This window comes from Danio rerio, chromosome 4 (assembly GCF_052040795.2).
Source record: "Danio rerio strain M-AB ecotype USA chromosome 4, GRCz13ab, whole genome shotgun sequence".
Lineage (NCBI taxonomy): Eukaryota > Metazoa > Chordata > Actinopteri > Cypriniformes > Danionidae > Danio > Danio rerio.
This window is the reverse complement of record NC_141024.2, coordinates 66,246,430-66,262,093: the sequence shown is the minus strand read 5'-3', so window position 1 is coordinate 66,262,093 and position 15,664 is coordinate 66,246,430. Positions and strand designations below refer to the sequence as shown.

Genomic DNA, 15,664 nt, shown 5'->3' with positions numbered 1-15,664 from the left:
CTTGGGGAGCAGGAACGGGGACTCCAGGTGACCACTTTTTATAGCGGTTATCCTTAAATTTATGTGCGTAGCGGGGTGCATCCGCTACGTAACAGTATCTTACCAATCTTGTTAATAATATTTACGTGATCAACGATAATAACATAACACAGTACTGAGTTAACTTTTCGCAAGGTAACAAGATCTACAGCTCGAGGCAATGACTTAGAAGCACATAAACAAGAACACAGTTCTTACAAAATGAGAACAAAGATTTATTGAGCTACACTACGATACATGAAACTAACTACGTAATAAGCAGACAACAAACAAACTCGCGCACACACAGAGGCAGTTCAGAGGATGTACAATGAGTTGACAACCATCCCAAATTAATTCTAATACTTTTAACAAGATCTAAGAATAACACCTGAGAAACCACAAAAGCAGAGATATGGCTTATCTTTAACTGTTTACGATCAATCTGCACCAGATCAGCAAGAGACAACGTTTGTTTGTTACTTGCACTTTTGCTGAAGATGAATCTCCCTCGCCAGCTGGCCTTGGGGAAACACAGTGCTCCTGATTGGATGGTGGCTTCTGTGACGTCCTTGGAATTCCCTCGCTCGTGGGTGGGTAGTTCTGGGTTACTGAGGTGACGGACTGCTGAAAGTCGGTTTGCGGAAGTTCGTGCCGTTTCAAAGCGGTTTTCGTGCGGTTTGAAACCGTTTGTGCGGTTTCAAAGCGGTTTCTTTGTTGCAGGGTGTCTTTAAGTGACCTGGTCTGATCCATCCCTATGGCACTGTCTGCCAATGAGCAATTGCCATGAAGGGCGGGGCCACACCCCGTGCCGACGTAGAAAGGGTCAATCATTAACACACTGCATGTAGATTTCACGGGGAAGAACTCTTGCAAGATTGAAACTATCTTACATCAAATGTTACAAGACGAATACTGTTTGTACTACTAGTTTTTCATTTACACTAACAGATTGCAAATGTCACTAGCTTTCATTCAAGACCAGATCTCATACATTTCAGACACATACAGATCAATTTAATCTGCTTTAAGGGTTAAAACAACACATTGATTAACCTGGTTGGTTGAAATAACCACAGCATATGAGGAACATTATGGTGTATTATTCAAAGATACATCTGCCTTAGTTCTAACATTTTAAGAGATTTACTTTCATTTGTATGCATTAATGTTTCTAGAGATCTCTTCGTCTCTACGAAATTGTGCATCTGACAGGATGCACAATTTCAATGTCATTCAAAAGTCTTGTGAGGCGGTTCCTGCTGAAAATCCCGTAAAGCCCCTTTGTTTAGTTTAAATCATTTACTAATTTTGCTGAAGGGTACCTGGAACATCTGCAGCCAGAGAATTGGTCAGAATAACCCAAAATCAATTGGTGCTTTGTTATCGTGATGGTTTAAGCCCTTAAGCCAGTTCAATGACTGAGACAATTTGCAGATGCCCAAGATTTCAGATTCAACTCGTGTTGACCACTGCAATATGCCCATGAGTTCCTTCAATGTGTTTATTAAGGTGTGATGATTTGCTGAAACTCTCCCCACACTGAGTGCATGTGAATGGTTTCTCTCTAGTGTGGATCCTCATATGGTGATTAAGGTTTGTTGAGCAGTAAAAACTCTTCCCACACTGAGTGCATGCGTATGGTTTCTCTCCAGTGTGGATCATCATGTGTAGATTAAGGTTGGATAATTGGCTGAAACTCTTCCCACACTGAGTGCATGTGAATGGTTTCTCTCCAGTGTGGCTCCTCATGTGGTTATCAAAGTTTGTTGAGCAATTAAAACTCTTCCCACACTGAGTGCATGCGTATGGTTTCTCTCCAGTGTGTATCCTCATGTGTTGATTAAGGTGTGATGATTGGTTGAAACTCTTCGCACACTGAGTGCATGTGAATGGTTTCTTTCCAGTGTGAATCATCATGTGATAATTAAGGTGAGATGATTGGTTGAAACTCTTCCCACACTGAGTGCATGCGTATGGTTTTTCTCCAGTGTGGATCCTCATGTGTTGATTAAGGTGTGATGAGCAGTTAAAACTTTTCCCACAATGAGTGCATGTGAAGGGTTTCTCTCCAGTGTGGATCATCATGTGTAGATTAAGGTGTGATGATTGCTTGAAACTCTTTGCACACTGAGTGCATGCGAATGGTTTCTTTCCAGTGTGGATCATCATGTGATAATTAAGGTGAGATAATTGGTTGAAACTCTTCCCACACTGAGTGCATGTGAATGGTTTCTCTCCGGTGTGGATCATTATGTGAATCTTAAGTTTGCTTTTGGTTGCGAAACTCTTTCCACACTGAGTGCAGGTGAAACGATTCTTGCCTCTCCTTTTTAAAACACCATCAGTCTGTAAATGAGTTTTTTCCACAATTTTGACATGATGTTCCTCCTCTTTACTCGCCTCATTCTGTTCAATTAGGTCTGAAATAAATAAATAAATAAATAAAACATTAGTTTTCATTAAGTCTTAAAAACTCTCATCAAAAGCTAAAAAGTGAAAAGACACTGGAAACATTGGCTTCACACACTGTAATTTTGATGCACATTGAATGTCAAATGAATCAGATCATATTTTGTTTGGTTCATTAACGTGTACCAGAGGTGTGGACTCGAGTCATGTGACTTGGACTCGAGTCAGACTCGAGTCATGAATTTGATGACTTCAGACTCGACTTGACAAAATATGAAAAGACTTGCAACTCGACTTGGACTTGAACATAAATGACTCGGACTTTCACTTGGACTTGCGCCTATTGACTTGTAAAGACTTGCTACTTTCTATAAAAAGCCCAAAGATAAAAAGTATGTTGACACAGAACGCTCTATCTCTGCGTGTGTGTGCGTGTGTGACAGAGAGCATGCACGCATACTTTCGACCACTAGCGCTTTGTGGCGCACTTCCGTGTTTTTGCACCAGCGGGAAATTTGAAGATGCCATTTCATTCTGACTCGGAGAGTAAAATAAACACATCCGCAATCTGCTCCTTTTGTTTTATTCAGCGGATTTACAACATCTGTCAAAGGTTATTGTTGTGCAAAAGCATTGTTTTACTGTTGTGTATAAGTCAATGAACTTCAGTTTTTTTATTTACCCTCTCGTGATTTATATCATATAATTGTGAATGAACATGGCTGTAATTTATGTTTTTGCACTTGGTCGTTTGTGTCAATGCGCATATTATGTTTTATCTTTGTGTTTTGCCCATCCTCTGACAGTATTTTCTAACTATTTAATTAGTAGTAACATTAATTACATGCCATAATAACTAGATATATAATTTATTTTTAAAGCTCTTAAAACTGTAAAAAAAAAGTTTTTTGTTATTTTCTGGTGACATTTTGCAATAAGGTTTCTTTAGTTAATCTAACATGAACTAATAATGAACTATACTTCTAAACCTTTATTAATTATAGGTTAACATTTACTATTGCATTATTACAATTTAAAGTTATGCTTGTTAACATTAATGTTAATGCACTGTGATTTAACAAGAATTAACCAATAATTTTATTTCCATTAATTAAAGCATAAAATAATGAATACTGTAATGAACTGCACTGCATTGTTTGTTCACATTAGTACATACATAAACTTAATAAATTAATACAACCTTATTGTAAAGTGTTACATTTTTCATATTTTGGATTAATACTATTAATTTTATTTAGTATTTAAAACCTTAAAGGTATTTTTATTATTGTTGATGTTATGCCTCTTAGCAATATTTTAGTCCTCTATATGGTTTTTAATTAAATTTTTATTGTGAGATTGTAATGTAATGCATCTATATTGTTGAATTTCTGTTTGTTTGTTTTTCTGTATTTCCCCCTCTATATTTAAGGATTATCTACTATTTTTAAAGTACTTAAAACCAACCATCTAATAAAAAATACAATTAACAATCACATTTTGTTTCATGAGTGTGTCAGGGTTCTGCCACTTTGGTCTTGTAAATTCTTGTTTTGGTGGCAGAGCTCTGACACTACTCCATGTCTGGTTCTGTTTCTGTCTCTGTGTGCCCGCGCGCGCCGTCGTGGGTGTATGCAGAGTGTGCGCGCTGCCACTTGATGTGGCCGCGCACGCTCTGCGTCCCTCAGACGCGCGCGCTCTTGTACTAGTGTTTGTGTTTGTTCTGTCAGCAGCGCGCTGCTTTATTCTCGGCGCCTCCGTCTAGTTGGTTTCAGTTTTGGTTGGCGCTGAGATGAAGCATGCGCGTTGCTTATGTGTGAGCGCACGGTAAGGTGTTTATCTATCGTGTGCTCGTGTCTTGCGTCTCTTGTCAAAGCACGTGGCTTGGTGTTTACATTGTGGTCACGTGCTTTTGTCGTGTGCTTCAGTGTTGTGTTATGTGAGCGCATGGCTTGTATTGTCTCTGTGTCATGCGCTCTCCTGTCTATTGTCTAGTCCCACCCTCCTTGTTAACCCATTATTAGTTAATTGTGTTCACCTGTGTGTCAATTTACTTTTGCTTTATAATCCTCCTCATGTTTTCAGTCCTTTGCCAGTTCGTTGTCTACACTCCCCGTGTTCCTGCTCCAGTCTTGCCTTGTTCTTGTTGAGCCAAGTTTGTGTGTTTTGTTAATGTTTTCCCCCTCGGGGTAGTTTTGTTTTGCTTTTTATTTTTATTTTTATTAATAAATACCCATTGTTTCTTTGCACTTGAGTCCTCGCTCCTTTTCCCCACCACAACCGTGACAGTACGAACTGGCCAAAACAGAGGACTCAGCAGAAATATGGGTATCTTCCTTTTCCCATCTCCCAGTTCACGTCCCTCTGCATGCCAGCAGAAGGAACGTTTGGGCAAACTCTTTGGTCTTCATCAAGGGGAATCTTCAGTCAAGGAGTTTGCCAACCAGTTTGTCTACGCAGCAGAGGGGCTTGAGTTTACCACCACAGCACTGAAGGAGGCTTTCAATGCTGGACTCAACAGCCCCCTTCAGGCCTGGGAGATGGGGATGCTGGGGATACTGTCATTCTGTCAGTTTGTGAGCTATTTGTACCACAGCCAGGGAGACGGTGGCCTGCCTCCCCTTGGCCCACCGCCAATCCCGCTCACAGACTGCCAAATCCCCAGTCCTCCGATGACCCACCAACGGAGACGGAGGAGGAAGAACGGGCCCTCCTCACCTGTCACCCACCTAGAGGTGACTGAACCCACTGCAGCCCATCCAGCAACCACCCTGGCGGCAGCAACATCCCTCAAGGTGCCCGAAACAGACACTGCAACACTTTCAGAGGTAGTGGAGTGCCCAGCAGTGTCTGAAGAGGTGGCCAGCTTCCCGCCACCAAAAATAAGGAAGCGTAGGAGGAGAAAGGGCTCCTCCACCATACTGGCTCCAGCCCCTGAGCGCCCTCCAGTGTCGGCTCCAGCCCCTGAGCGCCCTCCAGTGTCGGCTCCAGCCCCTGAGCGCCCTCCAGTGTCGGCTCCAGCCCCTGAGCGCCCTCCAGTGTCGGCTCCAGCCCCTGAGCGCCCTCCAGTGTCGGCTCCAGCCCCTGAGCGCCCTCCAGTGTCGGCTCCAGCCCCTGAGCGCCCTCCAGTGTCGGCTCCAGCCCCTGAGCGCAGCTCAGTGCCGGTCCCAGTCCGGCTCCTTGCCCTGCCGGCGCCACCCAGACGTCTTGCCCTGCCGGCTTCAGCCCGGCTCCTTGCCCTGCCGGTCCCAACCAGACGTCTTGCCTTGCCGGCGCCACCCAGACGTCTTGCCCTGCCGGCTACAGCCCGGCTCCTTGCCCTGCCGGCACCACCCAGATGTCTTGCCCAGCCGGCCCCACCCAGACGTCTTTCCCTGCCGGCACCTACCAGACATCTTTCCCTGCCGGCACCTACCAGACATCTTTCCCTGCCGGCACCTACCAGACGTCTTTCCCTGCCGGCACCTACCAGACGTCTTTCCCTGCCGGCACCTACCAGACGTCTTTCCCTGCCGGCACCTACCAGACGTCTTTCCCTGCCGGCACCTACCAGACGTCTAGCCCTGCCGGCCCCAGTCCGGCTCCTTTCCCTGCCGGAACCTACCAGACGTCTAGCCCTGCCGACCCCAGCCCGGCTCCTTGCCCTGCCGGCCCCAGCCCGGCTCCTTGCCCTGCCGGCGCCACCCAGACGTCTTGCCCTGCCGGCGCCACCCAGACGTCTTGCCCAGCCGGCCCCAGCCCGACTCCCTGCCCTGCCGGCCCCAGCCCGGCTCCCTGCCCTGCCGGCTCCCCTCTGGTCTTCAGCCCTGCCGGCTCCCCTCTGGTCTCCAGCCCTGCCGGCTCCAGCCCAGCTGCTTCTAGCCCAGCCGGCTCCCCACCGACCTCCTGCCTTGTCTCCCCTGATAGACTTTCCCTGGGTCGTCCCTCCTGCTCCTCCCTGGTGTTCCCTCCCTGCACCCTGGACGGACCCTCCGGCTCCACCCTGGCTCCCTGCCGGGGCTCCCGACCCGCTGGACCCACCCTGGACAGTTCCTCCGGTCCCACCCTGGACTGATCCTCCCTTGTCTTGCCCTCCCATCCCTCCCTTGTTTGTCGTTTTGGGTCTGGCTTGGCTTCCCTCCCTCCCCCCCTTCATGTCGTCTTGCCTGTTCACCTCCCTGTCGTGTGTCTGTTGATGTTGCCTGTTTTGTTGTCTTGTAGTGTTTCTTGTCTGTCTTGTACCTTGTTGGATGTTCCCTTTAGGGACGCCAGGTGGCGTCCCTTTTGGGGGGGGCTAGTGTCAGGGTTCTGCCACTTTGGTCTTGTAAATTCTTGTTTTGGTGGCAGAGCTCTGACACTACTCCATGTCTGGTCCTGTTTCTGTCTCTGTGTGCCCGCGCGCGCCGTCGTGGGTGTATGCAGAGTGTGCGCGCTGCCACTTGATGTGGCCGCGCACGCTCTGCGTCCCTCAGACGCGCGCGCTCTTGTACTAGTGTTTGTGTTTGTTCTGTCAGCAGCGCGCTGCTTTATTCTCGGCGCCTCCGTCTAGTTGGTTTCAGTTTTGGTTGGCGCTGAGATGAAGCATGCGCGTTGCTTATGTGTGAGCGCACGGTAAGGTGTTTATCTATCGTGTGCTCGTGTCTTGCGTCTCTTGTCAAAGCACGTGGCTTGGTGTTTACATTGTGGTCACGTGCTTTTGTCGTGTGCTTCAGTGTTGTGTTATGTGAGCGCATGGCTTGTATTGTCTCTGTGTCATGCGCTCTCCTGTCTATTGTCTAGTCCCACCCTCCTTGTTAACCCATTATTAGTTAATTGTGTTCACCTGTGTGTCAACTTACTTTTGCTTTATAATCCTCCTCATGTTTTCAGTCCTTTGCCAGTTCGTTGTCTACACTCCACGTGTTCCTGCTCCAGTCTTGCCTTGTTCTTGTTGAGCCAAGTTTGTGTGTTTTGTTAATGTTTTCCCCCTCGGGGTAGTTTTGTTTTGCTTTTTATTTTTATTTTTATTAATAAATACCCATTGTTTCTTTGCACTTGAGTCCTCGCTCCTTTTCCCCACCACAACCGTGACAGTGTCTTTGTTCCTGTTTTGTAGGACTCTTATTTTAACAGATTTCATTTGGAAACACTTGACTGATCATTCAATTAAAGTTTTACCTTTATTATTCCATCACTCAATCAGATCATTTAATTGTGAGTTGAATTACTCCATTGGTAATTGTTTTTAAATAAACTAAAAACTAAGACTTGTTTTATTCAGTTTGTTGAATGTGAACGTCTCTACTTTACATATTAAAAGATATTTAAAACCACTATGAATGTATTTAAACTAATATTTAAATTTATATAACTGTTTCACTGTGGGTATTTCTATTTTAATTTATTTAGCACATTTATTGGCTATTCAAACATGAAAACAAGTTTTAGATACTTTGTGGCTCTAATAAATGGTTAAACATAACAATATCCCTGCAAAAAAATCCAGCTTAATCCAGCCTAGGCTGGTCGACCAGGCTGGTTTTAGAGGGGTTTTGGTCATTTCCAGGCTGATTTCCAGCCTGGTCTTAGCTGGTCAGGCTGGAAACTGACCAGCAAAATCCAGCTAAAACCAGCTTGACCAGCCTGGTTTAAGCTGGACATAGCTGGTTTTAGCTGGTCATCTCCCAGCCTGACCAGCTAAGACCAGGCTGGAAATGGCTGGAAACCAGCCTGGAAATGGCCAAAACCCCTCTAAAACCAGCCAACCAGCCTAGGCTGGTTTAAGCTGTTTTTTTCAGTAGGGATTTTTGACAAAATGTTCTAAAATGATTGTTTACAAGTGCCTAAGTGGGATTCGAACCCTGTTCTTTATGAAAAGAAAGAAAAATCTGATTGGCTCTGACATTACTTTCACCAGTGGGCAGGTACTTCAATCTGATTGGCTGGTCTCTCACGCGCATATTCAGTCTCTCTGCGTTTGCTTGAGTTTTGTTCACACTGGCGCTTCATAATTTTCCTGCTCTCCAGAGATCCTCCTGGTAAATTGATTATTCCAGAATGTTGATATGGTTTATGTATTGCTAAACTATTTAGTAACAATACACAAAAAACTATGAGGTTAAGGTAAATTCTATAATAAATACTAATGTTTTGAGAGTTAGGTATACTGCCTATGTTTAAGCCTAGTATTATTTACAAGTTGTTAATGAATGCTTCAGCATACTGTAGTATTAAGAATAGTGAACTAATAAAATGAAATACAGAGTGTAGTTTTACTACAGTAAAGTGTGGTGAATTGTAGTATAATATACCCAATACTGTAAAAAAAACTACAGCACTGGGTCATTTGTTTATATTACACTTGTGTTACCATAGCAACTATAATATTACCCCAACAGATTAATTAAAGTACTTTACTATAGTACTGTTCAAAACCCTGTTCATGCCAATAGATGTGTTCAGGGGCCCTGTGGAACAGCTTTTCCTCAAAATGAAGAGGATGACATGGAAAATGTTCTCCACAATCTCATCAATAATGTGGAAGACAGCAGAGACGTGTTCACTTTATTTTAGTTGCCATGATAAAATGGGATTGATAGTGAGATTTATTTAAAGAGTGAATAGTACAGTAGGCTATAATGCCAAAGTTTTTCCTTATTTTTATCACAGTTACATTTCTGCTTGCGTTAGTTATATTTTTGTTTAAATGTTTTTTATTTGATTAGTATGGTGAACCTTTTGGATGTTTAATAAATGTTTGTAAAACAAAATGCATTCTTTACATCCAACCTCTATTCTCTGTCTTTAAGTGTTTGAAACTGGAAATATCTCAACATATAACATACAGCCAAAATGTTATGGTTTATTAGATAAAAAATGTAATATGTAAGTCTATTTTAGTATTTTGGTTATTGTTAATAAATAGTGCCTCAATATAAATCATATCAAAAGCACAAAAGGAAGAGGAAACACAAGACACAAATTCTATATATAATCTCTGAGAGCGCGCAGGAAAATATGTGTGTGAGCAGTACATATTTGAGAGCGAGAAAATTTGCGCGTGAGCAGCGTATATTTGAGAGCTCGCAAGCAGTTTTGTCCACAGAGGAAATCGGTGCACGAGCATCACACAAGGTAGAGAGCAAAGTTCTTCATTGTTATGTGAAGAAAACAACGTTATTGTTTGTATGAAGTACCCTACTTCAATTAGAATATGTGCCACAATTTTACATTGCTGCTAGACAGATTTACATCTCCATCTCTTTAGCACACACGAGATTCAATTGACAAAATACCAATTTCACTCAATTTTACTTTGCAGCATACAGGAGTTGTTGGTCTACTGCTGCCTCATTGAGGTTGTTTATGTAGTTTTAGTTAATCACAAGTTGATCACTGAAGACATAACATAGCACAACTAAACTTAATGAACTAGACAGCATTAGAACTGCAATTTCTGTGTGATGTGAGGCAAAATGGACTCTTTTTTTGGTGGAACTCGTTCTTGTGCAATAGGCTGTGTAGACGAGACACAGGACTGTTTAGCACTTTTTCAGAAAATTACATTTGTATCTTTATATATCTAAGCAATGTTCTTTCATTTAAAAAAGGTTTGTTTAATAAATACAGATCTTACAGCCATACATTTAAAAGACTCGAAAAGACTCGAAAATCAAACTATAGGACTTTGGACTTGACTTGAGACTTGTTGCCTTTGACTTGGGACTTGACTCGGGACTTGCCTGTCTTGACTCGGGACTTGACTCGGGACTTGAGGGCAATGAATTGAGACTTACTTGTGACTTGCCAAACAATGACTTGGTCCCACCTCTGACGTGTACACATTTAGGCAGATTCAATTCAATTCATCTTTATTTATCTAGTGCTTTTACAATGTAAATTGTGTCAAAGCCGCTTAACATAGAAGTTATAGTAAATTTAAACAGTGTCAGTCCAGTTTTCAAAGTCATTTGGGTCATATTGATAAGACACAGATTTCTACGATTTGTAAAGTGGACAGGGAATACTTCTTTGTTGTGTGCCTGACTGGTAAATGTATCAGAAAAAAAAGTTCTGGGGTAAGAGCTGAATATTTGCCTGTGTGGAAATATAAATTTCTATCATCTAATTCCAAATGAACAATAATCTACGTATAACTAAAAAGTTATATTCTTTGGTTTTTAATTATATGATTTCATTAACATCCCAGCTTGGAGGGACATTTAATCTTAATCTTTCTGACTACAGGCTAAGCCAGTGATGCAAACGCTTTAAACGACTCTGTCTTTGTCTTCAGGTGTTGCTTTTATGCTACAGAAACCCTATGTTGATTAACTTGTGTGGTCAGTAGCTGGGCCGTTTTTTAACACCTATGCCATGCTGACTCCAACTCTTAATTTGCATGCTTTGTTTAGCCATGTCCCGTCCTCCTAAGAACACAATATAGACAAGAAATCTTTGTCTTAAATTAGACTTGTGTGAGACTTGTGAAAGAACTTGCAGACTGCGGACCTCTAGTAGGCTCTTGCAGACACATGGACATCTTAAAGACGCTGTATGACTGCAGATTAACCAACACGTCTTAATAAAGGAATTCTGCTTGTTTCGAGTCTCCTGGACTGGGTTCTCTCTTCTTTTCACTCATTTATTTTTTTACAACACCTGGCAGATATGAGACATACCTGTAGAGCATCTGCATAAAGGCTGGAATGTGCACCTTTCCTTTTGTTTGCTGTTGGGTCATTTTCATCCATTCTGGGGTGATTTTGAGGTTTAATTTGGCCAAAACGTTCTCAGTGTTTCAGCAAATGGACTGATATTTGGGGACATCTTATTTTGACATATTCTGGAAAAATGCTCCATTGGCCTCTATTATAAATTTTTTTATAGTGCACATAAAATACAATAAATAATAACAACAACAACAACAACAACATGGAAATCACTCAAATAAGCATATAAATGAGAGTAATAAATTCATCAAGACACAATGAAGTCCCCATCAATGGGAAAATGCTTTACATTTTTTTTAAAAACCTCAATACACTCTGGGCAAATTTACTCCCTTTTCGTTATATTCATGGCTGTTTTTTCTCCATTGACGTCTATTATAAGAACATTTTTTTTTATTGCAAAGCCATGACAGCACATATTCATGAATTTATGATTGTTGGTGTTCTTTGTGACGACATTGTTTAATTGGTCTCCACCCATGTGACGGCAAAAAGGAAATGGGTGAGAGAATAAAGGAGGAGGAGGAGAGTTAAAGAAGGCAGCATTATGTGGTGTGTAGAAGAAAGAGAAGTTGACTGTACTGTTGCGGTGTGGGGAAAGGAGTAGAGAAGTCGGGTCGAGATGAGCAGTGTAAACTTAACGACTGGCTGTGAGAAACAAAAAGCGGAAGTATGTATTGAAGCAACAGAGCAAAGACCGCTGTCTTGTTACTGAAGTGCACGTGACGTCGTTGAATGTGTGCGTCACTAAAGACTTCAGTGCAGTGTGTCCTGAACAAAATCAACTTACTGATTTATCTCCTGACATGGAGTCAGCTGCCAACTCACCGGCTGGGTTTCACCAACACCCTCAACCTTCACATCCACATTCGCCATTCCCCACTCATTTCCCTTGACCCCTCGCTCCGTGGGTAAGAAGCAAAAGTTTTTGTTTTCTTTGCCCAAATTCTCATTTTGTTTCTCTTGTTTTGTTTTCTCCCTGTACTATTGTTATCATTATTATTTTCCCCGTTTTCAAATCTGCTGGCCTGAAATCATTTGCATTTTTTTCTTTCATTTGAGTTATAAGTGCTGAGGGTTCTGCGTTTCATTGTTATATTGTTTGTTTTGTTGTTGATACTGCTGTTTGTGTGTGAAAAGTATTTTTTATTAATATTATTGACTAATACAAACTTTATTTAGACAATTACAGCAATTATCTGAGTTTTTTTTCTGGTTCTCATTGTTTGTTATTTTATTTATTTATTTTTTTTTTATTATTTGTAACTGGTGGTGAGAGCTAGCCGTGGTATATTTTGTTTGAAATGTATTTTGACATATTCTGTCTGGCGCCCAAGATTAACTACTTAAAAACAAGTGACAAACATATTTGTTTAATATTTGTTTATTGTATTTTTTGGGGGGGATCACCATTCCCACATCACCATTACATTTCCCTGTTGGGAAGAGATTTGTGATTTTTAAAATTGATTATCAGTTTCAGTGCAAAAAAGTTTCTGCCTTATATATGGAGTATAGTGTGTGTGTGTGTGTGTGTGTGTGTGTGTGTGTGTGTGTGTATGTGAGAGAGAGAGAAAGAGAAAGAAGCTGGATTTATTGACCTTATTCTAAAATGCGGAAGTGTGTCTGTTTTCGCGATTGTTTTAGAACTTCCGATTCAGTCGCCTATTGGAGAAATGACTAGGAATAATAAACGGCAGAAAATGGTCAAACTACTTGCTCTACAAGCAAATGTTTGCATGACTATACAGACCAAGTAGAATAATATAATAAGGAAATATCAGTTTGCAACATCAAACAGCGAAAATAGCAGTTTTTAATGTCTAAAAATGAGTGTAAGTGAAAGACCGGAAGTCTCGTGCCAAAAAGATTCAAATGGCTGCGCCCGCTCATCGGCGAAGAATAAGGTAAATACTCTAGCCTGGCACTGCATCACACACCACCGCTGACTGCACGCTCACCTCGCGAAATGGACGAGGCTTTACTCGCCACGTTCGCCATTGTGATATTCTTTAAAATGACAGGAGGCGGTCAAAAGAAACCCACTGTAAAGTCAGACGGATAAACAGAGAAGTAAAAAAGTTTCCGAACCTAGGTCATTTCGTTAATATCGTTCAATGTTTTTAAACTAAATAGATTTTTTGTTTATATAAATTATTTTAATGATTATAAGGATTTCTATGACCATTCAAGATTTTTTTATCAAACTTTGGTGCATCACTTGCTTTTGTTCATATCTCGGACAGTTCTACCCATTATAATTTCTTAAAACATTCTTCAAACATTAATGACAGCAGAACATGGGTTGCTCTACAAATACATATTTTTATTATGGCAAGAATAAAAGCAACAACAACAACAACAACAAAAAAGTACACTTACTAAAAAATGCATGTGTCTTTAGATTTTGCCCGCTCCACAATTCACAGATTACTGTCTGGCTAGTTTCCCTCCTCTGCTTATGCTAAAAAGGCAATAATGGTCCAACATTTCTGACGATTAACACCAATAAAGCCTAGAAAAACAGGGCATCAGTATATTGTAAACTGATAGGTTCAAATATTCCCTGTGTGTTTTGTTTTTGTGAAGTTTCAGTGCACTTTACTGACGCATTTCATTAAAACAGTTTGCATAGAGAGAACAGAGAGAATTCTAGACATCTAATTGTTGTTGTTCTGAGATTGTATGTAGAGCAGTCTACAAACTTGTTGTGAGTGTTTAAGTTGGCCTCTGCTGATGAAACTGCAAACTATCTACAGTAAACTTTCTTTTAATTGAATCTCTGACTCCTGCTCTTCTTCATCTGATAGACTGGTCATTTTTGGGTTAAAACTGTTGGTCCCCCTACATAGTGTATTTATGCACTCACACTATAATCTGCTGTTTTACTCCACTAAACTCCATATAAAAGACAGAAACTTATTTGAACAGGCCCATCTAAAGGGTGAATGCAGCCAACTGATGATCAACAGTAAAAATGACACATTTGACCTCTTCCCAACAAGGAAAACAGCAACAATCTAGAATGCATGATTATTTGGTGTCATGGCTTTGCGGTTAAAAAATGTGGTTATAATGGAAGTCAATGGGTCAAAAACAGCCAAGAACATAATAAAAGGGTATATAGATTGCGAGATTAATCGTATTATCATCACGATAACTATATTTTTGGCCCATGATCATGAAAATGGGAGACTAATAATACATAAAAGAATGACAAAAGACATGAGAACAAGTAACAAATGAAACTCATTCCTGTCTTTCAATGAGTGCTTATGTGCATTTAGGAGAACTAGGCAGCACACTCAGGGCTGTAAGATGGATTAATTTAGTATTCCTATTATTAAAATATATCTGAATGAGGATTAAATGACTGAGTTGTTCTTTGAGAATGAAAACTAACCTGTTTGTTCCTGTGGATCTTCCTGTTTGACTGTGAATGTTTCTTCAATCTTCACATCTTCACTCTCCTTTTTAATAAACACCATCTTTATAACAGTGTGGAGATCAGTCACTTTAGCAGAATTTTTCTCTGTGTTTGGACACTTTGTCCTGCTTAAAATGAACAAAACAATAAAAATGTTCCGTTTAAAATAAATAAAACAATGAAAAGAAACAAAATAACTTCTCTTCAACACTTACTTCAACAGTTTCTTTGTATGAAAGAAATTAACAAAAATAAATCAGGCAAGTCAGAGCAAGAAACAAAAGCTACAAAGCAGCAAAACCTGATTAAAACTAGTCCTCCATTTCTTATAGTGATGTATACTTAGAATGGAAAGACATTATACTATTTAATAAAGTAAACCTTCATTAAAACACTTATTACACACTGTTTCATCCCTGTAACTTTATTTGAGTATGTTCTTAATTGTTGTTTGTTTTATTTACTTTATTGTCTGCTTACAGCAACATGTAGCATTTTTTTGCCCAAGACAAATTTTCTCGGGGACAAAAAGTTTATCCTATCTTTATTCAAACAATAGACCTCATTACTGTGAGTTAAATAGTACTACGTTGTATAAAGGGTTAAAATACTATTGTCAACAGCAGGTACATAATTTAGCACTGAATAAAAAAACAAACTTTAATCAATCGCTTTATATAAGTGTAAACGCTTTAAAACAAACCTTTCTCCAGTTGAATCACAGCGCGGGAGCGGCGCAGGCTTATGACGTCACAATCCACGCCAAAATAAAAGCCTTTTTAACCTTTTTTTTTTGGCATTTAAGTTACTTTTAGTCATGACTTAATATTTATAGTTTTTCTCTGCGTTTTGACTTTTTATCCTGTTAAAAATTAACAAAGCAATAAAAATAAATAAAACTTTAAACAGAAACAAAATAACTCTTCTTCAACAGTTTATTTATATGAGAGTAATTAACAAAAATAAATCCAGTAAGTCCGGGCAAGAAACAATAGCCACAACTGAGCTGATTAAAATTATTACTGCATTTTTTATATATAGTAATGTATACTTAGATTGAAGTGAAATTATTTTATTTTAAAAAAAAAAAACCTTCATTAAGACTCTTAATACATTC

The 15,664-nt window shown here is 40.5% G+C and overlaps 1 protein-coding gene across 4 annotated transcripts; it reads right to left on the bottom strand.

Annotated features, from left to right (window-relative positions):
- Positions 1-236: 236 nt before the first annotated feature.
- LOC137490979 (uncharacterized) lies at positions 237-15,301 on the bottom strand. 4 transcript variants are annotated; one of them, XM_087250368.1, is made up of 4 exons: positions 15,012-15,301; positions 14,763-14,831; positions 14,524-14,672; positions 237-2,441 (listed from the first exon to the last, which is right to left on the bottom strand). In XM_087250368.1, exons 3-4 carry the CDS (start codon positions 14,606-14,608, stop codon positions 1,474-1,476), a joined length of 1,053 nt encoding a protein of 350 aa, XP_087106494.1. In that variant the 5' UTR covers positions 14,609-14,672; positions 14,763-14,831; positions 15,012-15,301; the 3' UTR covers positions 237-1,473. The 4 variants fall into 4 exon arrangements, with proteins under 4 accessions (XP_087106494.1, XP_087106492.1, XP_087106490.1 ...); XM_087250366.1 differs by having other exon boundaries at positions 14,763-15,301; XM_087250364.1 differs by lacking the exon at positions 14,763-14,831 and having other exon boundaries at positions 14,524-14,675; positions 15,251-15,301.
- Positions 15,302-15,664: the final 363 nt, after the last annotated feature.